A 27,076-nucleotide genomic window follows, 5' to 3' on the forward strand; every position below is an offset into this window, starting at 1 on the left:
TTTGACTCTAGGTGACTAGCTTTTTAAAATGGTTTTGTCAAACGCGTTGGACAGGAATACGTTTTAAAGACAAAGAAATCGTCATGTAAAGTCAAAGTCAAAACAAAAAACAAAAAGCATTGTCAGCAGTAGTAACACAGAGTGGCTCCTGATGTGGAACAAACGAACAGAATGACTTGACACTACGACTTGATTACCATTTCAACCATGTGTTTATTTTTAGATTGATCAGAACAAAAAGCGTTTAGGTACTTTTAATGTGAGACGAAAACGACTCCCAATCAAGTTGTCGGACTCGTAGTATGCACGTTTCTCTTGAACGCGTCTTGGAGGAGGGGGAGGATGACTCGTCGGAAGACCGGCTGCAGTCCATGCGGGCTGCTCAGGCTCTTCAAGACAACCGTGTTCGGATTAATGTCGGCGGTATCCGCCATGAGACGTACAAGTCGACGCTGCGAAATATTCCCGACACTCGCCTCGCCTGGCTGACCACGGTCACCGTTACGAACACCACGGCTGACTACGACCCCATCAACCGCGAGTTCTTCTTCGACCGTCATCCGACCATGTTCGAAGCCGTACTCAACTACTATCGTACGGGCAAACTACACGCACCGTCCAACGTGTGTGGACCAGCCTTCGAAGAGGAACTCCAGTTCTGGGGGATTGACGAGAAGCAGATCGAAGCATGCTGCTGGTCGCATTACACCGAGCACCGAGACGCTCAGGAGACCATCGCTAAGCTACAGGGACCAGGGTTCGAACAGAGCGACTCCGAGTCCGAGGAGGATGTGGCGAAAATATTTGGTATCGAAGAGGTTTATGAGACTGAGAAGAACCACTGGTATAGGAAGTGGCAGCCAAGGATATGGACGCTATTGGAAGAACCTTACTCATCGAGAGCAGCTTTGGTGAGTAAAGCAGATATACTGATAGATTTAACTAGCTGGATGGATAAGATGCAGGTATAGATAGATTGATACATAGATGGATAGATAGATAGATAGATAGATAGATAGATAGATAGATAGGATAGGATAGAGATGGATAGATATGAATGTATGTATGTATAGGTAGATATATATATATGTATATATAGACAGATAGAAAGATAGATAGATAGATAGATAGAGAAATAGATAGATAGACGAACAGACTGATAGATGGCTTTCTATATCACTACTTGCTGTCAAGCTAGATAAAGAGAGAGAGGGAGAGAGAGATAAACAAGTATAGACAAACAAACAAAAACAAATAGATTGCTGTCTAGCATGTCTAGCTTGCCAGGTTGTTTGATGGACAGATAGATAGATAGATAAATAGATAGATAGATAGATAGATAGATAGATAGATAGATAGATAGATAAATAAATAAATAAATAAATGAATAAGAGAGAGAGAGAGAGAGAGAGAGAGAGAGAGAGATCCAATAGCAAACTGATTGCAGTGAGTGAATTTGGACAAGAAAAAACAATTCTCAACAAGACGTGTCCCTTCCTTCATATATCAACTTATGAAAATGAGAGTGGTATAGTGTTAGAGAAATATGGACGTTTGAAGTTCGTCAACTCTCAAGTCTTCGTCAGGATCAAAGATCTATAACAGTACACCAGCACTGCTTCTCATTCTAGTTCATCACTATCCTCATTTCAACCAGGGCAGCAGGGAGGTTAGTTTCGTATCACCGTCTTGTTTAATTCAAACATCCATTCACCCACACACATTTTTTTTCAGCTGTCCAGTAAGTACACGATACACTTTGTTACATTTGAGCAAACGTGTGCTACACACCACACCTATTCAATGATACTGTGATGTTCTATATGGAAAAAAAAAATCTTCATTACAGACACACATCTTATAAAAGATCTAACAAGTAGGTCATAAAGAGTAACCGCATGGTTAATAAAGGAAAGCAAAATCAAAAATTCATGTGGATTGAGTGCAAGCAGCAAAATAATATAAAGCACATCAGAGAAAGTTTGAGAAAATTGGATAATAGATACAACAGAATACCGCAATGAGTGTTTTAACCCTATAAAGCCCAAGCTATTTTGACCCCTTCCAGGCCCAAGGGGGGGGGGGGGGGGGGGCACATTGCGCCCCCCTATATAACTTCTTTATTATATGTATGACCGTCATATTTTGCACATTTGTAGAGCAACTCATACTCTACATGACCCGACAGTTGAAATTTCTCAAGGTCATTCACTGAGGGCGCTATTTACCAAAATATGAAGAAATACATAGGAAATATGCTAAAATCATGTTTTTTCTTTTTATTTCTTTATCCCCAGTATCTATGTTTCTATTTTATATCAGTCATTTTCATATTTACCATAAAGGAAAAACAAGTCAACTTTCACTATTTGTAATGGTTGAAATTTCTCAAGGTCAACATGTGGGGCGCTATTCATTACAATATAAAGAAACATAATGAAACCTATGATGTGTTGCTTGGAATGGGTACACATATTGGTATCACATTTCATATCTCCAAAATGTTTAACTTTCGAGTTTACAGATTGATAATATGATAAACAAATGATATTACAGGCAAAGCTTGTGTGAAAATAACCCAAGATAAAAGGGTAGTCTTTGAAAAATGCTGTATTTTTCGATTATTTCTATTATATCTATTGTTTGATGCCTGTGTCGTATAAAAATCAAGGAAATAATAAGAAGAGCATTTCAGGGTAATTCGCAACCATTATTACTTCACATTTTTTTCCTTCAGCAAATTGCAGCCAAGAAAACCCCCATTTCATCCATTATTATACTGTTAACTGAAATTGGAACAGAAAATCATGCAAAATCTGACTAACATGGTTGTCAGTTTACGGTTGCCATGACAACCAGCAATATCGGACATAGCTAAATTATATATCAAAATGTTTGCAATAAGATTCTAGGAAAAGTTACTTAATTTGGTTGAAATCGAGTAAATGGTGTGGGAGTGGCAAACAAAAATATGGTGGGGGCACAATGTGCCCCCCCCCCCCCTTGGGCTTTATAGGGTCAAGTGTCCGTGCGGTCTTCGCTGGTTAAGAAGACTACTACAGTCCATGACGTCATTATGGACAACAATAATTATAAAGAAAGTATGTAAGGGGAATTCTACTTTTTGTTTCATGATAAGCACACATTCCATCAACATTTTACTGACATATGTTAAGGGAATATCATTCCTCCTGCTTTTTGAAGTGAAGTGATCTTTCATTGTGCTATCAAGGTTTCTTTAGCACGTCGTCGAGGTAACGACTTAATATCGTCAATTTGTACAAGACTGGGAATTTTACGCCTTTCTTAGTGGATGTCCAATTTTGGTAAAAGCTTCTGTTTGACTGATTTTATTTCATTCAGTAAAGCTAACTTAACAAGTATACTGACACTGCAGTATTTCAGAATAGGAGGCTACATTCAAGTTAACGGGGGGGGGGGGTGGTCACTTATTGGCTGCTCTACACTGTTAGCTTTGCTGTCTCAGTCACCACTGGTCACCGATTTTATTGTGGTTTGTGTTCACCAAAATCCTAATTTTTTCTTCTTATTATTGTTGTAATTATTATATTCATTATCATTACTATTATTATTATTATTTGTTATTATTTTTATTATTATTAATATTATCATTATTATTATTATTATTATTACTACTACTACTACTACTACTACTGCTGCTACTATCGTTATATCCAGTAGTAGTAGTAGTAGTAGTAGTAGTAGTAGTAGTAGCATAGAATCATTATATAATTGTCAAACTCTTACCAAAAATGCAGCAAACACGACATCAGCTTTGGATAACGAATTCAAAAGTGATGTATAGAGTCAACTCCCTGGCCGGATGCACGAATGTTAGTGATAATAAAAAAGAAAGAAGGTAAAGGCATTAGGAGTATGACATACGAACAAGATATTGAGTTTTCTATATCCTGGTTTTGACGATATTGATTTATGACAGATTGATTTAATGACATGCTGCTACAAGTACCAGCAACCTGGGATGGCATCACGCCTTTTTCTTGCAAGGCGATGGTGTAGCATGTTCTACCTTGAAATCACTTCTAACTAAACTAGTCAGCGGCATCCATTCTCATCAGAATATTTGAGGGCAAACCGGCTGAGCATTTTCAAAAGTGGGGGGGGGCACTTGCGGGTTTCATGAGCTAACAAGCACACACAAAAAAAAAAATGGCCTTCAGGGCAGCACTTCCGGGTTTCTTCAGCTGACAACTTAAAAAAAAAAAGCCGCACTTCAATATCTCTATCTATTTCTTTCTAGTGCCCCCCCCCCCCCCGGCCATGTCAAACTAAAGCCACGATGTTATGGAGAAAGCTTGCTAAACTCTTGATGGAATGGTAACCGTACATCTCACATTAGTGATAAGTCAATGGGAAGACTGGTTATAGAGTACAGTTCCTGAGTGCATTCTATCATAAAACGAACGACTGACAAACTCGTTTAGTGAAAGTATCACTTTCACGGTATGATTTGTCATCTTTTCTTTTATGAAGTAGAAAACTAGGATGTGCGCTGTTGGACCTGATGATGTCAAGATCAAATACAGACTATTATTTTATAATAGCTTTTCTAGTGTCTTGTATAAGTAAGTTGTGAAAATCGGCCACATATTATTTCGTCACACTTTTACGCTAAAAGTACAAAAACTATTGGGGAAAAAATACCTGAAATTACCAACCCTTGCAATCTGTACAGCTGACATCTATGATATGAGTTACGATTGTTATTTCTCTCCCCCCCCCCCCCCCCCCCCCCCGCCCTACCTAAATACCTTCGCTGAATTAACATATCATCACCAAGAGGTTTATTTCTTTCCCGGAATCAGAAAAATTCTACCACCTTGAAACCCTGGCTTCACTCTTTCCAAGGAAATGGTAATCAGAGGGCTTAAAAATTAAATCATTTTGGTAGTCATGGTAGCCAGGCAGAATCCAGAATGGAAAATCTCATCACGTGACCATGCAGGAGCCTGGCTCCAATACCTAGGATATAATCTTATGGTATGACCACGGAGCTTACCTCCTGCTATGAATCGCTGGTGATCATAACAACAACTCTAGGAATCTGATTAAAGCTAAAATACCTTGAATAAACACTTCAATATTACTGATCAAATATCAATCATTCTATATAACTTAGTGAGAATAATCAAGGAGAGACATTGAATGAACGAGGAGTAAAAGAAATATACCACATTCGGGGCAATGCACACCATTTAAAGAAAGCTTTAAAAATAACTGATTTGTGTATGTGTATGTATGTATGTATGTACTCTCTAAAAAAAATCGAGTGAAAATTTTCACTCTAAAAAGAGTGAATACAAAAAAGAGTGAATTTCGAGTGAAATTGGAGTGAATTTTGAGTGAAAATGCTCATTTTCACTCATTTTGGAGTGACGTCAGAGATCACTCGAGGATTTTGGAGTGATCCCTGACGTCACTCCAAAATGAGTGAACATGAGCATTTTCACTCAAAATTCACTCCAATTTCACTCGAAATTCACTCTTTTTAGAGTGAAAATTTTCACTCGATTTTTTTTAGAGAGTATGTATGTGCGTTGGTATGATTGTGTGTGTGTGTATCAGATGGACTTTACAGAAAAGTGGAAAGAAAGTGCGGCGATGTAGAGAGAAAGACAGAATCAGTAAGAAAATGTGTGAAATTCGTTATTATTTATACTCTGACTTTCACGTGTGTGTGTGTGTGTGTGTGTGTGTGTGTGTGTGTGTGTGTGTGTGTGTGTGTATGGGGGGGGGTAATGGGGGGGGGGTAATGGGGGGGGGGGGTAATGGGAGAGAAGGAGGTGTTACACCAGGCTACTTTAAACCTGTCAAAAGCTACAGTCTTCCTTTAATGTATTGACGAATTGTTACCACGTGCACTCCTTCCCACGCTCATTGCTTCATGCCTGTATCAGCTAGCGTCATGGACAACCAGCCGAGACGAAGTCGATTTTTACTTTACTCTGTCGAAGGAGCGAGATATACACACACCCTCAAAGCATTATGGGAAACGGACACCAGTCAAGCTAATTAGCATAGAGGCCGGCCGATGGAGCAATAATCTAGCATGTTTGTATCAATGAATTATGCACTTTGAGGTCACTTTAGGACTCCGTAACAGGACTGTGGATATGGTAGACTATGAAGGCAACTTCTCAGCGAAAACTCAATTGCAGAGTGTTTTCCCATTGCGCTGTTCAAGGTGGTATTAAAGTAGAGTATTTGTGTTAAGTAATAGCGGGCTAAAATGGTATTTCGTATCAGACAAATGTATTTGTTACATACTCATTAATGGTATCATTTTACTAATTTTCTCTATCGACATTATATAGATTCATATCGATTTGCTACTTTGGATTTTCCCTATTATGTAACTTATGATATTCTAAGTGCTGCACAATGCAACACATCATTTTCCTGTATTTTTATCATATTTTGTGGACCAACAATTTTATCATACTGTCATTCTTCCTCTATAAGGGAACATGGCATCTTTCATTTCATGTTTTTTTTTTACATTGATTGTCATGAAATATTTTGAAATTCAAAACGACTTGGTAACATCAAAATACAAACGTAAGGTTTTTGAACCTTATGTCTTCTACAGTAACTATACGAAATCAGGTGTTTTTTAAACATATTATGGCAAAACCAATCAATGCTTTAATTTCTGTTTTACTTCTGTTAAAATCGTTATCATTTCATTTCATTTCATTTCAAACAGAAATGAAATGAAATGAAACATTTGAATGAACGTAATGACACAAAACCAGGACAACAATATCTTCAAGGGAAATATTGTGAACTGAAATACAATGTGTAAAACAGTATAGTAACTATGATGACAATACCTAATCAAAGTTGTTGGAAATGGAGGAGACTGCTAGAATGGACTGCTTGTAGTTTGCAGTCTCCTCGTAAATGTGATATCATTTTAGTACTGCTTTATTTTCAGTATCAACGATACCATGATTCGCCTTTTTTCTTATTTTCTATGATTAACACTTTCACGTCAGCTATTTGATATAACAAAAAAAAAACACAAAATAATATAACAGATGAATTCTATACGAAGTAGTTCAAGCAACGGAGAGAGTTACCGCAGACGGCACAAGGACCAAAGAACAATATTGTTCTTCCAATATTTGCCTACCTCTCCTTGATGCTGACTTAATCTGTATTTTATTGATGTGATTACATAGCCTACTTCTCAAGAGTCGATTCTTCACTTACCAGATGACTACTATATCACTCATCGCACTTTAGCCTAACGTGAACCCAGCAAAACAGCAAATACTATACTTGACATAGATCCAGCCCAAGCTATTCACATACAAGGCTTCGCAATCACTATCAATGCTATCTGGTTTTGGTATCCAAGAAAGGACAAATCCTGATTAACGAGTTTTATGTGTCTCTCTTACAAAAACATTATGTTCATACATACGACGATATAGAATGGATCCATCCAGGTTTATTTTTATTTACTTTCATGATAGTGTATGATAAAGAATGGACTAAAGGAAATGAAATATTAAAAACTATAATGTTTAAATCGTGGTAATATTCAATACAATTCAAGTCAATTCAATTCAATACCATTTATTTCTGCATTCTATGGAAGAGAATGTTGTTTGAAGATAATTTTGTCGCTTTTTTTCAACCGATTCGCAGACATTTCAAATCGATTCCTGAATAAAATACATTAACACATTTTCTCATCAATAGCATTTATCAGCTCAAATTTAAGGTTTAGGTAAAAATTCCGATGCAGTGTGGAAATAATCTCACACCTCATGCCTTCTTTAACGTTACTTGAGGTCATAGTATTACATGCAGAAAATATGTATCAATTCATTTCTTTTTCGAGCAGAATAGTTACATGAAAATCTATTTGTGTGTGTGTGTGTTTGTGCAACTTCAAACAAAGCTCGCATGCAAGAATAAACAGAGAGACATGTAAATGGCACAAAATCACCACAGAATTCATCTATTTATGTGGTAATCAAAGTGGTCTTGAACAGATCAAGTCTCAAGATGACGCAATTTTGTCTTAATATTGGAATAAAGCTTCAAAACAGCGTTTATAATAGTGGTAGATCTTAGATCGTTATAGCAAATAGAGACTCAATCAAAGCAGTAAATGTATTTTACAATAATTACATTAATAATAATAACAATAATAATAATAATAATAATAATAATAATAACAATAATGATAACGATAATAATAATAATAAGAACAATGAAAATAATAGTTGCCTCTTATAATGCGCTGAAGTCCATCAAGAATGATGCTCATGGCGCTGTTACATAATCAGCATGAAAAGTACATAATACAATCATGCAATAATCAAATACGATAAATTATCAGAGCAAATGAAATACAGAAAACAAACAAAATGCTTATACATAACGACATTGATCTCAGAACACAAGAAAAAGCAAACATGTACACCTGTATACTTGATATGTACTTATATACAAGATGATAAATATTAAACATATGCATAAATACGTATGCATAAGCAAATGCAGTTGTCATATTTCATTTCATTACATTTATTTTTTCCACCTCCAACAGAACTTGTAAATACATTTTTCTTTCCACATAAAATATAAGTACATATATGTGAATATTACAAAATGTGATAAGTGGAATGTATAGATATACAAATGACAAGGTGAAAAAAAGAAAAAAAAAACACACACACACACAAACATTCTGAAATTACGAAAATGCAAGCAAAGCTTGTACGGTGCATTCCCCCCAAACATATAATAACATCTTATATCACTGATCTTCTACTTAACACATGAGACTAAATTAAAAAAAAAAACACACAAACTACAGATAAAAACCTAACTACCCCTAGACAAACACCAAGACAAATCCGCTAAGTCGCTGTCATGCAGAAACGCAGAATGCCTCATTTTTATTATGATATAAATATATATGAACAATTACATAAATATGTCTTGCATGTGTGTGTGTGTGTGTGTGTGTGTGTGTGTGTGTGTGTGTGTGTGTGTGTGTGTGTGTCCTGTATTACCTGTGATATCTTGGATGTGTGAGATATTCGCTGGACACCATATATCGTTAAACTCTACACGACTACTCAATCATCAACTCGGCGATACATCATTCTTCGCCGTTTTTTCAATGTTTCTATAGATTTTTGCGTGGATCATAGGAGTATTACTGTGAGGAAATCCTGTTGTTGGAACGCGCATTTAACGTGTAAATAGGATTTGACCTGCCGCAATACGCCAGAGATATGTGTGGTTAACCATTCAGAAAAACATGGCAAGCTTGTGGGAGAGAGCAAGAGATGTCACAATCAACTATTTGCACTTTGGTGTTTTGCTTTAATCAAGGACCATGTGAGCAAATTGACTTTACCTGGGTTTACAGATGACAGTGTTTGTAAGCTTTGTTTATAGGAAAAACATGTACGTGAATTCAGATTGTTTGCCGCATATGGAATTATGTGATGAATCTTCCGTAGGTAGTCAGTAGTGTATGTGTGTGGGGGGGGGGGGGATAAACGGATCAAAATTATAATGACAATAGCCAATGAAATAATCAGAGTGAAGACATTGTCAACCAATATCTTATTGTGCTGAGCAAGGCGCTTTTTTCTCTCTCGAAAGAATTAGTTATCTGTTCTTGATTACTTGATTACAGTCTTGTCTCATGCTCATTATTTTGTTTGTTGTTGTTTTGTGTGTAACTGTTTGTCCGTCTGTCTCTTAGTGGGCTGCTAAAATTTTTGTGCCAAACTTTTTGTGCTGCTTTGTTGCTATATTCAATCAAATTTTGCATCGAGTTTTTAATACAAGAGGGGCCCACACTCTACAAGCATTGTCTTTTTAGTGGGTCCCTCCGTTTTTTCACACAGTGCATATTGACAATTCTTTCATTTTCGTTACCTCTGCAACAATTGCAATGTATTGATACTGTTAGTTTTTCCCATTATGGTTGTTTTCTTTGTACAAATTTACATGCATTGTGCCTGTCGCTCAAGAAAGTGAGATTTATGTGTATATTACTTTATTGTGGAGAAACGAATAAATTCGAACTTGAACTTGAACTTGAACTGATGAATTAAATGGTAAATTAAAAACAAGTAAACGTATTGATTCATACATTGTGATACCCCACCACAAATTTCTGTGAGTAGATACCGTACATTATAACATTAAACATAAAACAACAGAGAACACGAACCAGTTTAATCTTTTGAGCGAAATGTTAATGGTCATTCAAACTGTCTTCTTCTTCTTATCTAGCATAAAAGGAAATGATGATGTATGTGTTTTACTATAGTTGCATTACACATCTTTCGAGTTCGGAGCTTGAAGACAATATCCATTTTAAAAAGTATCTTTCTTATTAGATATTTAATGGTCAATATGTTTATTTTGTACTGCAAAAAAAAAATGTAGGCATTCATTATATTTCCCCCCCCCCCCCCAACACACACAAACTCGCTTCCGTATAACTCTCCGGTATAATGCGTATCCTATAATGATACGTATATACATAAGGCTTCCTTTCTCTTTGTATTCCATTATGGAGGTCTTGTCTACATCAGATGTTCAAGACCAAATTACGTCCGATATACGTTGTTGTTGGTGAGATTTCAAATTATCTCAGCAAACACTGCTTTGTTTATACGTGTCAGTATCATGATTTATGTTGGGGTTTTTTCTCTTACGCAAAGCTGGTTATAAAAGAGTACCAGGAAATTTGTTGTATGTTTCATGTATCCTGTCACATAATCTTACTGTACCTTCATTTTTTTTGATAGTCAATATGACTTCCTGAAATATTCTACCTCTTTCACACTTTAAGTGTTTGATGTTACAAGAATGAGTTCCCAAATTACCCAGTTGTATTATCTTGGACTGTTTCCAACGGAAACAAACATGACAAAAGTGATATATAAATGAAAAATGTATTCAAATTCATTCCGAAAAATAAAAGTTCACTGTTTCATGAGATCAAGCTGAAGTGTGTTTGCATTCTCTTTTTGATTAAAAAAGATATCAAGGTACAAAAAACAATATTCATACCATAATTACATGAAACATAAAAAATGACGGATTGCAAATTTCAGAGATATTCTTTTGTATCATGTTCTTCCATGGGGTCCAGCACAATTATTGTATTGACAAGTTTAAATATTATGTATCTTACAAGGCAAATTCAACCCCTTAAAATCTACCTCATCCCTGCCTCCTCCGGTCAATGTCTGTTAAATCTGTCAATCAATATTGCATCTGTGGTTGCCATGATAACACACAGCTTGCAAAGAATTATTTCATACATGTCCGTCATCAATGAATATCTCCCTCATAATTATACCAAGTATACAGCATACAAAATGATATTCCAAAGTACGCTAAGATATAATTGCACTTATTAGAAACATTCAAAGAGAATGATGTTATCAGATGGAAATTCGTTTACCTTTCTATCAAAATCACTAAGGAAATTCGCTTGCCTAGTTTATAACTGAATCTCATCCTATGATCTAGCTTAATGGTAACTAAGGTTACGCTTAACTTTTTCTTTTTTTTTAAGGAAGAGCAATTTCATCTCTTAGCTGTTCCTCTCAATTATAAGTGCTGGACATACTAAAAAAGAATCATCGTATTTTGGTGTCATGTTATATGAACACTTTACACATGTTACAAGCAAACGACATTGTATTTTTTTATTCTTTTACTTTGCAGTGGTTCCCAGTGCATCAAATGAATGATATACTGTCATAATAAAATCTCAGCTAGTTGATCAAAGCAACTTGGGGTCTATTGTTCCATGACATATTTTTAACTGATCTAATTCCAGTCAATGGTAAAATAGTAATAATAATTATGATGATGGTGATGATGATAATAATAATAATAACAATAACGATGATAATGATAATACTAGTAATAATTATAATAATAATGATAATAATAATAATAATAATTATTATTATTATTGTTACTATTATTATTATTATTATTATTATTATTATTATTATTATCATTATTATTATAACAATAATGATAATAGGGTAGTCTTATAATAATTGTGGAAAGGCACCGAAACCACACCTATTGCGTGTTACACCTAACCACTGTGCCAGTTTGGTTAAATGCATTGAATCATTTATAAATCCTTTCGATCGTGTCATGTCTATGAGAAGAGTTCTAACAATAGTTGCAGTCAATTCCACGTCTTGAAATATTAGGAATATAGGGACCATACCAAAACCCCATATTTCTTGAAAGAGAAAACAGGTGTAAATCCATGATAAAAAATAGGAACTCAAATCATTTTTTCTCCCTCTCTCCTCCGAGAGTTGGTAGAATCTGAGCTACACACACTGTACAACCTCTCTTTGCTCTCTCTCATTCCCTCTCTCCCTCTACGTAGTGCAGACACTGGATGGAAACATTGAAACCGGAAGTTCGTAAGAGTTGTTGCCACGTGGCCAACTTCCGGTTCCTTGTAGCACGAATCGGTTTCACCTGCACGAGGCGACAAATTTTCAGGGCGGAGACAGCGGGCAGCGAGTAAAGGGAAATTTGTTGTCGGCCGCTATACGTCAATAGTACGATGAAAATCAAAGTATGATGGGATGGACTGAACGCACGTTTTTATAATGTGTGTTTCCCCATTGGGTAGATATGAGCTTTCATTAATCTAGATGTTGAATAAGAATTTTCACACCATAAGTGAATGAATCGTTAATATGGAAGACGCATAACAGACTGCCCGAAATATGCATTACGATATTTCTCAATATTGCCTTTTCATATTGTTGAACGGTTGTAACAGAAAGGTCACAATGAAAGCCTCAGTTGGAATAAGGATATATTTACCTCAGTAACACGATGGAAATGTTTTCAGCACAGATATTGCTTCTTTGTGTAATAGGACTTTCGTAATGATGAAATTTTCCAAACTACAAGAAGTGCTCGCAGTGAGGTCTAAATGGCAGGCCGAGAGGAAATCCCTCTTCAAATTGACAATATCATTTTAACAAGACAGTCAACAGACTTTTTAAACTTAAATCGAAAAAAAAAATCTTAGAATCTTTCAATTCCCCTATTTTCAAGTCTATTGGTCATCAATGGCCGTACTAGGGTTACTTTTAAGAGATTGTGAGGTCATAGTCAGGGAACAATTGCCAAAAGATGCAAGAAAAAATATATTTTTGTCAATAATCTTGTAACAATATTGCATATCAGCAAGATTATAAACTAGTACATCTCTCAAATAAGATAAAGATGATATACACGTACACACGAATTTAACTTCAATTCAGTTACATTCAATCCAATCATACTTTATTTCCCTCCAACATAACACACTATGCAAATTACTCGTTACTTTGCAAATTATATTGCTTAACAAAAGTTAATTGTAAGAAACACAAGATAAAGTATATTACAAAATTTATGTATATGAGATGAGCTGATATGATATCGATGAATGCAATGATAAAACTTACACCAACACACACGTCCAGATGTAATTAGGCATATTTGTATGTGTGTGTGTGTGTGTGTGTGTGTGTGTGTGTGTGTGTTTTTGCTTATATTTTCTTTGAATAGTTTAGAATTTACGGGGATTCTGAATAATTCTGTGTGTTGGTAATGGGAGAATATCGAGGAGAAAATCATCTTTATCTCAGTTAGTTTGGGTGATGATTAATTGGCTGGTAATAATTTCCGAAATCAGTCTTTTTGGGAATATCACATTTCGTGTGTGTATGTGTGTATGCCTGATTTTGATGAAGGTTGTTTTCTTTCTTTATCATTTTCAATGTATTTTTAGTATAATCATCAAACGGAAACTGGAGCACGGAATGAAAACCACAACAATAACAACACTGTTTATTCACAACATTTGAATAATTTTGATTGAGATGAAAATAAATCAACGTGTCACGCTCTCAGTTTATAGAAATTTAGAACTGTATAAAGAATTTATCACACTGCATTCTTCTTTCTTAGACTTGCCATAAAGCCTTGCATCGGTCGTAATGGAAAGGAATTAACCTGGCGATATATATCTTGCTGCTGCCATTCTTACAGGGCTGGAGAACTGTGATATAGGTGACACTTCAGAACTTGATAACATCATAGTACCCAAGCAAACGACTGTGACACTGTCCTAATTTACCACCTGCATGGCAGCCTGCATATCACTAGTCTCGGTCTCTTTAATTATAACAAAGTAGCAGACACCCAATTCGCATATGACAAAGATGTCTATTTCTTTTAATTTGCCCTGAAGTCCTTCTATGCCCTGCAACGGGTTATTACTATTATTGTTATTATCATTTTCTCGTTATATGATTAGTCATATTCTTATATAGTTTGTATTATACTTCCGCACTTCTTTCAAATGTGAATTGACAAACGTACAGTTTGTGTATGTTTTACCTTTTGCTTGATGGAAATGAATTATAATAGAATTGAATTTAAGTGAATTTAAGTGAATACAGTTTCAATAAAAAAGGAGTGTCCAATGGGTGTAAACTATATAGCTAAATTCAAATGCAGCTGTATTGGCGTTGCACTGTCTACGCGGGCTGCAATCATGTTTTGTGATGTTTGTTTATTTGTTTATTTTTGTCTCGTTTGGCTCCAAAATGAGCTGTTGCTTTGATATGCCTGTTTGTTTGTTTGTTTTTAAAATCTCAATGAGGTAAACTGTTCGAGTAAGTTTCTTTTTATACCTCTTTTTGTCTAATCCATCGGTCTCTTCGTTTCCTTGTTTATCTGTAGCGTGTCTGGTTAAACAACAAGGAAAATCGTCTCATGGTATATAGTACAGGAAAAATGATTCCCTCCTATCCAAGCGGCGATGGAGAGAACCTTGATAATAATGACGACTTACACACATGGCCAACCGGCTGGTCCTAACTCCCTGTATCTACTCTGCCTTTTACCATTCGTACAATAAACTCCACAAAACCTTTACGATATTCTCTAATTACAGCATTTTGCAAGGCATCTTTGCTCCTCTGACGTAGTACGTCAATAACTGTCTGATGGTGTCGACAGTGTGGAAATATGATGGTCATCCGACCAGAAGTTCCTCCAAACAAATTGTTGATGTGGTTGAAGTGAATTGGCGGGAAAGATGGGAAAGAGGAGAATCGATAGACGGAAGAGTTTATTTTATCGATTCCCTTTTCACCATTGTCTGAAAAGCACCATGCATGCAAACGACTTAATAGAGAACTAAATCCTGAGATCCTGTTGAATGATGGCCTCATTTCAACCATCAGTCACTGTTATATAGCGTGGCTAGAATCTTCACCTGTGACTATCTTTTAACACAGAGCCTAAGAATTGGCAGTGTCTTTAGTTCTATCGGACAGATAAACACTTTTTTTCCGGAGATTTTTGTATCAATTTATTTGTATATTATGTTTCCATTGATGAAGAATAAAATATTCTTTAAAACAAAAAAAAACTTACACAACGAAAAGATATATACAACAAGGACAAAGCGACAGGTACCACGTACAGATAATTCTAATCGATAACCACCACTCGCAGATACTTCTAAGCACGAAATGCAACTCTCGTGATATTTTTGAAAGAAGATATACTGAAAGTTGTAAGCTAACAAATAATTCTTTGAATCTCGATGGCCTATATCTCCAGGAAAGCGTCCTTAACATTAAAGGGTGTGTACAGTTCTGGTCAAAGTGAGGATGTAGCTTTTTACATTTTGCGAGATATTCAGAAACCACTTTATGAGATGTCAAAGATTATGCGATTCTAAGTGGTATCAAAAGTTTATTTGATGAATATCGGTTTTGAAATGGCTGAGATATCCAAAAACAAGGTGAAACAAAGAGATCCTAATAAAGTTGTGGCATGTCGCCTTTTATTATTATCACTTTTTGGGATATCTCAGCCATTTGAAAACCAATTTTGATCAAATAAACGTTGAATCCTTCTTAAAATTACATGCTCTTTCATATTTCATAAGAGGTTTCTCATTATCTCACTTAAGAATGTTCAAAATATGAATCCCCACCTCAACCAGTACTGTACAGTCCCTTTAATCTCCATGAAAAAAGTGATGATCAATACGTTCAATCCACTCACTTCCCGTTGTAATTCTTTCGTTTTTCTTGCCTTTCCCTGTGATCAGCTTTCGTCGCTGTTAGTGGTCTTTTGTAGTTCCCGATAGTCATTATCTTCTTTTTGAGTTTTGATGGTCACCTGTTTTTTTTGTTCTCAAAGGCCAGATATCATTATTCATGTTTGTTAAATCTAACTGGTCTTTCCAAGAAATAATCTTTCTTGCTCCCCCTGTAATCCTTGTTTGTCAATGGCAGCAATCTTTGGTCGCTCCTGGAATGAATTTTTGATCGTTCTTGGTAAACATGTAGTAATCTTTAGTTGCTCCTGCCTGGCAGTAAAGTTTGGTCGCTCCTGGTATAAATTTTTGATCGTTTTTGGTAAACATGTAGTAATCTTTAGTTGTTCCTGCCTGGCAGTAAACTTTGGTCGCTCCTGGTAGTAATTTGTGGTCATTTCTGGTAGTAATCTTTAGTTGCTCCTGGCAGTAGTCTATGGTTACCAATGGCAGCAGTCTGTGGTTGCCCGTGGTAGAAATCTTTGGTCGTTCCTGGTATCAATGTTGGTTACTCCTGCATGGTCTTTGGTTGTAATTCTCGGTTGCCAATGGCAGTAACCTTTGGCTGCTCCAGGTACCAATCTTTGGTTACTCTTGGTATATCTCTGGTTATTCATCAGTAGTCGTCAGTTCCTTCTCCTGGGAATGACATTAACCGTTGGTTTATCCTTCTGTTAGTAACAGTAGTCTGTTCGCTGCTCGTAGTACTAAACGCTTGGTCGATCCTGATAGTGATCCTAGGGTGCTCCTGGAAGTAATTTTTGCTTCTGTTCGTGACATTTGGTGGTTCCTGGATGTAATCCTTGGTCATTCCTGGAAGCAATATTTGGTGGTCCTGGTAGTGATATTCGGGTGATCTGTCAGTACTATAATATCTATGTGATATTTGCTTGCTTCTCGAAATAATCTTTAGTGGCTCCTGGTAGTATTCTTTGCCGCTCTTGCTAACGATCTTTGGATGTTTTCACTGGAAGTAGTTAATGATTGCTTACAGTTAGTAATCTTTGGTTTCTCCGTGTTGCATTTCTTCTTCTTTTTTTTTTCTTTTTTTTTGATCCTGGTAGTAATCTGTCTTTGCTGCCTATTCTAATGTTTGGTTGCTGATAATATGTTATAAACCTTTAGTCGATATTGGTAGAAATCTTTAGTTGCAAACAGAAGTAACTTTTCGTCGCTCCTTAAGTATAGTATTTGGTCAGTCCTGGAAATAATCTGACTTGCTTCCTGCAATAATCTGTGCCTGCCCATGCATGTTGGTAGAAATTTCCTGCTCTGAGTAGTATTGGTTTGTTGCTCTCGGATAGACTGTATGTCGCTTAAGCCAGCAATCGTTTTGGGTGGTCTACAGAGTTTTCTTTGCTTGTTCTGGTTAGTTTATTCTGTTCCTATCTTCTGACTATTCCGACAAACGCAATCAATTATTAATTAGCGTCCTTCATGGGAAACGCTTAAAGCCAAGGAAAAAATGATTAATTAATCGTTAACGATTTAATTGACATGTCTTTCATTCTTGCGTGTTTAGTAGAGAGATAAAAAAAGAATTTTTCTGTACCGTTCCAATGTCCGTCTAAACTGGTAAACTGTGCCTTGCTATGAGTTAAGTAGATTTTCTATTAGAGAAATCAACCGAAGCCCTGTACGCATGACATGATATGCATGTATAATGTATGCGTTTTATTTGGGTTGTATGAATATGAAAGTACAGAATGATGATAATTATAGTTATTTTTTTGTGATATATAATATTGATAACAGACACATGATGTTGCAACTGATTGACAAATAATTGCTCTATACATCGACGTAAACAGACACACTTTAAGAATGCTGCTTTATGTTCTCCATTCAACTCAATGCAAAACCTTCTGCTAGTAGGCCCTATACTTGAATGCATCCGAACTCAGAAATGAAGCCTGCAGCATTCTGTAGAAGATTTTGGGATATCTGCAATGTATTCATGAACACTATACTTTTTGATAGCAGGACCTGTATATGACCATAATGGGCGCCAGTTGTGGGCGCCAGTTCCTAAGAAAACGCAGACCAGGGAGTGTTTCATAAAGCTGTTCTTAGGCTAAAAACAAGTTTAAGAACGACTGGTGATCAGTTCTTGTGCTGAATTATTGAAATTCTGATAATTTTAGCACACCAGAACGTGTTCCAGTCGTTCTTAAGTCGTTCGTAATTCAAAGAATAGCTTTATGAAACACCCCCAGGTCACTTTTTCATGAAATGGGTCATATTAATTAGGTTAGATTTTGTATGATTTTAATGGGAACGGATCACGTTTGTAATAACAATATTATCGTCCTGGGCGATGTGTAGATACCCTTTTGGAGACTTTTACAGCATTTTCTTACTTTATATCACTGGTCAACACTTCCACCATTTAATAAAAGTAAACAGCAAACTGATCAGAGCGCTGTTGCTACAAAAGCATGATAAACATGCCTATGTCAGTATCTGTAGCACTACGTCTGGGTACATTTCAGCGTCATGTCGCAAATCATGATATCATTCTTTCTAACATTGAGAGAAAAAATGTGTGTTTTTTTTTTCTGCCGGAGCCATGCGACTTTGCCCTTTTCAAGCCATTCTAATACATATCGATTCTGCTTGTATTTGTGAAGCGAGCCAGATACAGAGTCGATAAGAAAGACTTTTAATTAACAATGCACCACGCGCGGCAACTGGAAAGTCCCAAGCAGATTAGACTCATTTCAAGCCTGCTGGCAGCTATCAAGAGAATGGATGAGGATCTTTTCTCGGAGTTAAATGGAGAAAATGGGACTGTGAACGACTGGAATTGAGACTACTCTAAAGTTATAGCATTCTTAATGGACTGTTTCATTATATATAAGATCATCAGGAGAAAACATGGTATGTTAAGGACTTAGTTTCAGTATGCGGAAGGAGAAACTATTCCTTTTCATATGATTCAATTAAAACGGTTGTGTATAATATGCATGGGACACATCTCACATAGTAACAGGTAACACATTACGTGTGCTCCACCTTTGTTGAGCAATAAATGTGAGCATAAGTAAATATTGTTCGTACTCATGACATGACGATGGAATTATTTTTCTTTTATCAAATTCTCTGGTTGGTAGGATTTGTACAACTCAAGCAGTTTATCATCGCACGCCGCGACAAATTATGACGAATTAGTACTTTTAGTGCGACTCACAATGTAACATACATATGGTATTTTATTATTCGCTACGTGATCATGACAAAATAGGGGTTTAAAATGTAAACCCCTATTTCGTCATGATCACATAGCGAATAATTTATTAAAGCAGGATTTATCAGTTTTATGTTTGACATTTAATGTCAAACAAAAATCTGATAAATCCTGCTTTAACGATGAGCAGTATTGTTAAGGTTTGAAATTTCTTTTTTATTAGACAGAATTTATAGTTGTCCCATTAAATTCCTGAGAGATTCTTTAGAGAAGAGAATAAAGTCTCCAAGAGTCTGTATGATTTCGTGCTCTTTGTGCACACTACGCATTTTTTTTATTATGTCCTTTGTGAATCTGCATGATGGTAGAAACCTGTTGCCTTCATATCGCATAAGGTGGTTTAATATTCCAGTCGCGCCAATATACAAGACCATTACGTGCTACTTTCCGAGCCAACTGTTTATAACTTGTCTGTTTGATGGTAATGGTTTATTTAAAAAAAAAAATCTATGGAATCCGAGGAATCTCTTTTTTTTTCTCACTATCCAATTGTGTATGTATCAAAAAACTTTCAGTTTTCCATTGTCCGATTGCTGTCGCATCGGTGTCCTATTAAAATAATTTCTTTCTTCCAACATTTTCTTCCATCATTTGCAAGTTACATCTACTTGGTAATGAGATGAAGAAAAAAACTTTCCTTGGAAATTATCCGTTCGCTATAATAGTTATTATATAGGGAAGTGATAAGAAAGTGTAAAGCGTTTACTTATTATCTTTAATAGCCATGCTCACACCTTGACAAGCATAGCCATCAAGATGAGTGCCATTTCTTGCTTTCCAAAAAAAAAAAAGTGAAAGCCTCGGACTGGGGGCACAAGAGCGAAGCGAACACACTTTTAACACGTTTAACATGATCTACTCTCAGAGAGAATTTGTACTTTGCACGATGACGAGGAAGCTAATGCATCGTGTTTATCGCATAAACGTAATATAGGAGACATGTACATTTTTGTGCGGTTTATCGCACACTATAAGTTTCTTGTTGCACTTGAAACCAGAAAATGTTGTCAATTTACCAACTGCCGATACATTGCAACTTATCGTCAAGCCATGCTTATATCTACAACTCCTTTAAAATGTAAAACATACCTAATTCCAGTGGGAAGAATGAAGAGAGAGAGGGGGAGAGAGAGAGAGAGAGAGAAAGAGGGGGGGGGGGGGAGGGAGAGAGAAAAGAGAACGAGCGTCCATGGGACATGAAAAGAGAAAATATCATCAATTTTGCTTAGTAGCAGGTGGTGAGTAGTGGTGTGTTTTGTTCCCGATGAAAAGACTTGAATGACATCGCGCTAGTATCGGTCGATATTACCATGACAGTATGAATATTTCATCAACCATCAACCTGCAAACGTTCTTTCGTCCTAACACACTTCTACCGCTGACATCTTGTGTCCGAGTCACATACCACCAGTTAGTACGTAGCCAGAGTCGGGTGGGTTGAGGGTCTAAGGGTTAAGGGTGAGGACCGTTCTCTTAATATCGGCGAGCACTTGTTTTGTTGCCTTAATCGAGGGATTGCCACTGAGTAATGTGTGACTGGCGATTGTGTTGATTTTAGTCTAGTACATAGTAAACAGCTGTTGGAGACATTTCCACAGAGTTTTGAAAGATGAAAGAAAAAAGTCTTATGATTATAACTCCAGCATATTTCCCCATTATAATTATATATTACCCCACGAGAGGATGATAATGAAACACCAGTAAATTATCTGACCAATTTTAAATATGCCACGCTCTATTATATTAACATAATCGGTAATAAAGAGTCCCACCCCCCTTTTTTTTTACAAAAAATAAAAATAAATGAGGCTTTTGAAGAGGAAGTATATATGAAAGTGAACACGTACCTTAAAGAGAAAAGTACATAAATATGTGTTGCAATATACTTAGTAGGCGCTAAGTATATCAGTTTCGGCGCATATTATATTGGGGGGGGGGGAGGGGGAGGGGGGAGGGGAGGGTAGACAGAGAGAAATCAGTTCTATCCAAAGGGTGAGCTCGTGAGACCTCGGTAAACGTCTGATTCCTATACAAACTTCTCCTTCAAACTTCAAGCTTCCATTTCAGAAATGTTCGTAAAACTCGGTTTCGATCACCTCAATAAGATATAAAGTGTGGTATGTCTTGAGAATGTTTTTTGTTTGTGTGTACGTGCGCGTGTGTGTGTATGGCTTAAATATCCACATAATTTGAGTAAATACAAGTATTACACTGTGGCTGAGTAACAAAGCATTAGATATTGTTCCATGAGCTGCTATCACATGATTAGGCTGCTATGGTGGAAACGACGCTATGTCGTCATTAGCCCAAAGCATCGCTCAGTGTTGACAAACACAAACTATGGGAAGGTGTTTACGAGACTCGAGATGGGAAGGTGTTTACGAGACTCGAGATGTTGTTTCGGTGAGATTGTTGACAAACACAAACTAAGGGAAGGTGTTTACGAGACTCGAGATGGGAAGGTGTTTACGAGACTCGAGATGGGAAGGTGTTTACGAGACTCGAGATGCTGGACAACAGCAATCATTCCACTGAGAAACTGACACAAGGCGCTATGAAAACAAACCATCCATATAGGGTCGATTTGACGAAACTCATCCATTCTCTCTTCTAATTTTTTTCCTGGTTTCATACTCACGAGTACTGGTATCATACTCTCTTTGATTTATCAGGTTTAGTTGACTAAATGCATATAATATCATCGATAATGACACCCTCGCCTAAAAGAGAGTATGAAAAAAATGAAGGCAGTCGAGCACTAGAGGAAAGTGAAGACAACTTTTTGTTCCACAGGAGATCAAGGGTTGTAATTTTTTTTGGTGGCTTCATCCTCCGACAGTGTGTTTTACCCACACTCTCTTGTGACCCGGATGTAAATCTGTAATGCCCGGATGATGATGATGATGATGATGATAATAATGATGATGATAATAATAATAATAATAATGATAATAATAATAATAATAATAATGGCAATAAGAATAATAATGATAATGATGATGATGATGACAATGATAATGATGATAATAATGATGATAATAATAATAATAGTAGTAGTAATAATAATGATAATGGCAATAAGAATAATAATGATAATGATGATGATGATGACAATGATAATGATGATGATGATGATGATAGTAATAATAATAATAATAATAATAATAATAATAATAATAATAATAGTAATAATAATTATAGCATTTATGGTATTAGGGCTGTGGAAGAGATGTCATTCTCGATGAGACTGTTCTAGGTACAAAAAAAGGTTATTGTGGTGGTGGTTGTGGTTGTGATGATGACGATAATTATCTTTGAAGATGTCTGTACAATGAGTATCTATCGTCTCGGTCAGTCAAGAAAGTTCCAAGAGAAGTGCTGACACTCATCAATTGACCTGCTGCCAAGAAACTTACGAAAATACATAACGCGCTTAAGACGAAAATGTTTCGAAGCCTTTATAAAGAAAGAGATCAAACATATAAATCGACTACGAGTACAATGATTATTAATAGTTACAAATCATCGGTTCTGTTCTTGTAATAAATGGTATGTTATGAAGTAAATAATATGGTATAACTAATGGTTCCTTTCTTCTCTCACACTCACTCCAGCTGACCGCTTCAATCTCTTTCACCTTCGTCATGCTTTCCATCATGTCTTTCTGTATGGAGACTGCTGAGCCTTTCATCGTCACTTCAAACACGACCATGGGGGAGATCAGCGAACCCGTTCTAACTCTCTTCGTTATCGAAGGCGTCTGTGTTGCCTTCTTCACCGTCGAGCTGGCTGTCCGATTCGCCTTCTGTCCGAACAAAACCAAATTCTTCCTCGAGGTCCTAAATCTGATTGACATCGTGGCGTGTATCCCGTTCTACGTGGACGCAGTGGTCAAGCTAGCCCACACTCATCTTACTGGGACAGTCAACGAGTTTCTTGGCTTTCTCCGCATCGTCCGAATTTTCCGTATCTTCAAGCTTGCTCGCCATCTTAGCGGACTTCAGATCCTAATGCACACTCTTCGGGCTAGTGCCAAGGAGCTGGTCCTACTTATCGTGTTCCTTGGGCTTGGTGTTCTAGTGTCATCCAGTCTCGTCTACTACGCCGAACGCTGGGTAAATGCAGAAGACCAAAGAAACGATTTCCCCAATATTCCCATCGGCTTTTGGTGGGCGGTAGTAACCATGACAACCGTAGGGTATGGAGACCTTGTGCCTCGTACGTGGCTAGGGATGATAGTAGGAGCTGTAACAGCTATCATCGGTGTGCTGACCCTGGCCCTACCCGTACCAGTCATAGTCAATAACTTCGCCCTCTTCTACACGCACGCTCAGGCCAGAGCCAAACTTCCGAAGAAGAGGAAACGAGTGCTGGTAGGAGCGGCTGATGCCCTCAAGACACAAGGAGCAAACATGTCCTCCAGCATCAGCGGCTACTCCACCCAGTCTACCACAGAGGAGGATGACACCAGTATCAGGAGTGATGACCTACCAGTCAAGACAGGTGAGTTTCTGGTCGCTCCTCTCCTCAGCTGCAGCAATGTTGGAGTTAAGCTCTGTGATGCTTTAAATTGAGACTTTAACTCATAAGGTTTGTTCTCATAAAGTGCATGTAAATGAAGTAATTTTATTGACACATAATTTGTCTAACAAAGAAAAAAGATTAGAAATGATGTGACGAGTTTGGTGCCTTTCAAAGTAAAGCATTATAGGTTGACATGAAATTTTTGAGTATTGTTGACTACTCATTATCCTCTATAATCAAAGTTTCAGTGAATGAGACCCTCCCTCACTTTACTGGACCCATCATGATTTCAGTGACTAAAATGACGCCGCATCAGCCATTGGCATGAGACAATCTGGATATTCTCTCTCTTGCATTGTTCTGAGTTGACAAACAGGACCAGCCAATCAGATGACTAGTAAAAAGATATGTCCAACTCCAAACCCCAATGCCTATGCTAAGAAGTGTTAAAAAAATCTGTTGTAGGGAAATAAACAAAGATATTTTGGACAGTTATGTAAAGACATTATGTCATATAGCAGAGGAGAACACGTGGCCCTCGTGTAGTAATACCTTGAAGAAATTAAAATACATGCAAGTGATAGTGTCAGGTGGAAACACCACATCTCGTGTTCACACTGAAGCTGATATCAAGTCTTACATAAAGGAAGGATGGATGGATGGATCGGTAGCAGTCAATTTGCCATAATATCTATACTATTCCAGACACCTATTCTCGTGGTCCACAGATAAAAGCAGACATTAAATGATTTAGTCACTTTGCCTGCTTCATTTACACATTCCCTCACCAAGTATATTTCAAGTTATCTAGAATTAATGTAAATCATAGGAATGATGTTAATGTATTATTAAAGGGACTGTACAGTACTGGTTGAGGTGGGGATTCATGTTTTGAACATTCCTAAGTGAGATACTGAGAAACTTCTTATGAAATATGAAAGAGCATGTAATTTTAAGAAGGATTCAACGTTTATTTGATGGAAATTTGTTTTCAAATGGCTGAGATATCCAAAAATGTGATAATAATAAAAGACTACAGGCCACGCCTTTTATTAGGATCTCTTTGTTTCACCTTGTTTTTTGGATATCTCAGCCATTTTAAAACCGATTTTCATCAAATAAACTTTTGATACCCCTTAGAATTGCATGCTCTTTGACATCTCTTAGAGTGGTTTCTGAAATTCTCGCAAAACGTTAAAAGCTAAATCCTCGCCTCAACCAGAGCTGTACACACCCTTTAATCCTACTATTTATCAATTCAAACTGATCCTTGATCTCATTTCATCACATTTAGCAAAACTGATAAACCTTTAAGCAAGGATTACGAATTCATTACAAAAGGATTTGCGCTATATCTCTATTTCGCTCACCCCTTGCCCCTGCAAAGAAAAGACCAGAACTTTTCTAAACACTAAGAGAATCAAAGCAGTTTACCCCTTAAAAATTGAATCGTTCAGATAACAAGTTAACACCAACCACTAACACGCTTGAGGTAAGCTTTGCACTCGGTATCAAACAAAGCATAATTCCGTACAGCATGAAACGTGTTACTGAAATGTTTAATTAATCTTTGACCTCTGCTCTCCCTTTCGCTTGTTTCTTGTTGCCATAGTTTCAGGCTCCCTTCTATCCAGCGAGAAGAGAGAGACACCAACGCACCTGTTTACCGCCGCCAGCGCCCGCGGAGAAAAGACCAACATCAGCGTCACGTTCACGGACGAGGCTGCGGAGACATTTAGCCCTAAGAGATGCAAGTCGCCGGCTTCTTCCCCGACTGCTGCCGCTGGAGAGACGGAAGGCAGCAAGCCTCGGAGGATGGTGAAAAGAATGAGTCTTGTCCCTCAGATGAGGCGGGAAAGCTTCGCCCCAAATGGTAAGAAAATTCATCAGCAGCAATGATTAAAAACTGCCATGGCTGTGATGACATAGGTGATAATTAGCATCAATTAAATGAAGATAATTATAGTTTTGGTTGAGATGGGGCTTCAGGTTTCCAAAACTGTTGAGATAACGAGAAACCTCTTTATATTATGAAAGAGCGAACAATTCTAACAGGAATTCAAAGTTGATTTGATGAAAATTGGTTTTGAAATGGCCGAGATATCCAAAAACAGATGGGACCCACCTTTTACCAGGACCACTTTGTTTTACATCGTTGTTTGATATCTCTGCCATTTAAAACCGATTTTCGTCAAATGAACTTTTAATTCCTCTTATGATTGTAGTCTCTTTGATATATCACAAGTGGTCTCTAGTCATCTCACAAAAAAAAAGATAAAATCGAAACCCACTCTCAACCAAAACGATTCCATCCCTTTAAAGTTGGGCATATGGTGACAGTGATATTAAACGTTCAGAATAATCGTAGAATAGTGGTTGGTGATACAGGTAATTATTTGTAACAATGACATTACAATCATAGCACTGGTGAACATGCTGTGAAATTTTAGAAAGAAATCGTATTTGAAATGAGGATGCTGATGGTGTTGTGATAATCTTAATGCAGACTGCTTCCGCATTCGCATAAATTATACAATACAAGAAAATACAAAATAATTGTACAGCATGAAGAGACGCAGGATCCCCCAGTCGGCCATTTTGACTAAGTGCAGCTGTTCTTCCTCGGGGTCGTCCTACATTTACCGAACACAGTAATACATTGTATATACAACATAAGAAATAACTCATATTGAAGACAGTCTTACACATGATAAGAAAAATAAGATATTTAACTTCAAGGTACCAATTGTAAAAAGGGGGCTTTAGCATCAGTGAGGTCCAGTACTATACGTATATCGGTTCATCTGAGTTAGCAAAGATGTAGGACGCATTTTGCCTTGGTACAAAACATAATTGTCGTCCGTATGTTTGATTTTCAGTGGAAGTTGTTGTCCAGAATTTATGCATATTTCTTGCGCTTTGCGGATGTGATTAACAGTTTCAAAAGTTTCAAATTTCATTTCTGCCACAATTACATTGTTTGGGAATTTATACTATAATCAAGTCACTTATTGAATCTCATTTTTTTTTTTTTTGCCCTAGGTCGGACGAGGGCGATCCCAAACGGACGTCGACGACCAAAGATGCCTTCTATGCCGGAAGTAGAATCATAG

At 36.9% G+C, this 27,076-nt stretch overlaps 1 protein-coding gene across 1 annotated transcript; it reads left to right on the forward strand.

Moving 5' to 3' along the window:
• Nucleotides 1-302: 302 nt before the first annotated feature.
• LOC139733817 (potassium voltage-gated channel protein Shaw-like) lies at nt 303-27,076 on the forward strand. The gene is made up of 5 exons (XM_071644623.1): nt 303-911; nt 23,054-23,942; nt 25,576-25,836; nt 26,703-26,711; nt 27,006-27,076. Exons 1-5 carry the CDS (start codon nt 303-305, stop codon nt 27,074-27,076), a joined length of 1,839 nt encoding a protein of 612 aa, XP_071500724.1.

The sequence above is a fragment of the Diadema antillarum genome, unplaced genomic scaffold, assembly GCF_040938485.1.
Source record: "Diadema antillarum isolate AM-2024a unplaced genomic scaffold, OU_Dant_1.0 seq00000497_RagTag, whole genome shotgun sequence".
NCBI lineage: Eukaryota > Metazoa > Echinodermata > Echinoidea > Diadematoida > Diadematidae > Diadema > Diadema antillarum.

Bases quoted from the DNA above. Each gene is read 5' to 3' on its own strand.
- LOC139733817 (XM_071644623.1), top strand. From the start codon at position 303: ATGCACGTTTCTCTTGAACGCGTCTTGGAGGAGGGGGAGGATGACTCG. The intron at 912-23,053 runs GTGAGTAAAGCA...CACTCACTCCAG, and splicing joins ACTCATCGAGAGCAGCTTTG to CTGACCGCTTCAATCTCTTT. The intron at 23,943-25,575 runs GTGAGTTTCTGG...TTGTTGCCATAG, and splicing joins TGACCTACCAGTCAAGACAG to TTTCAGGCTCCCTTCTATCC.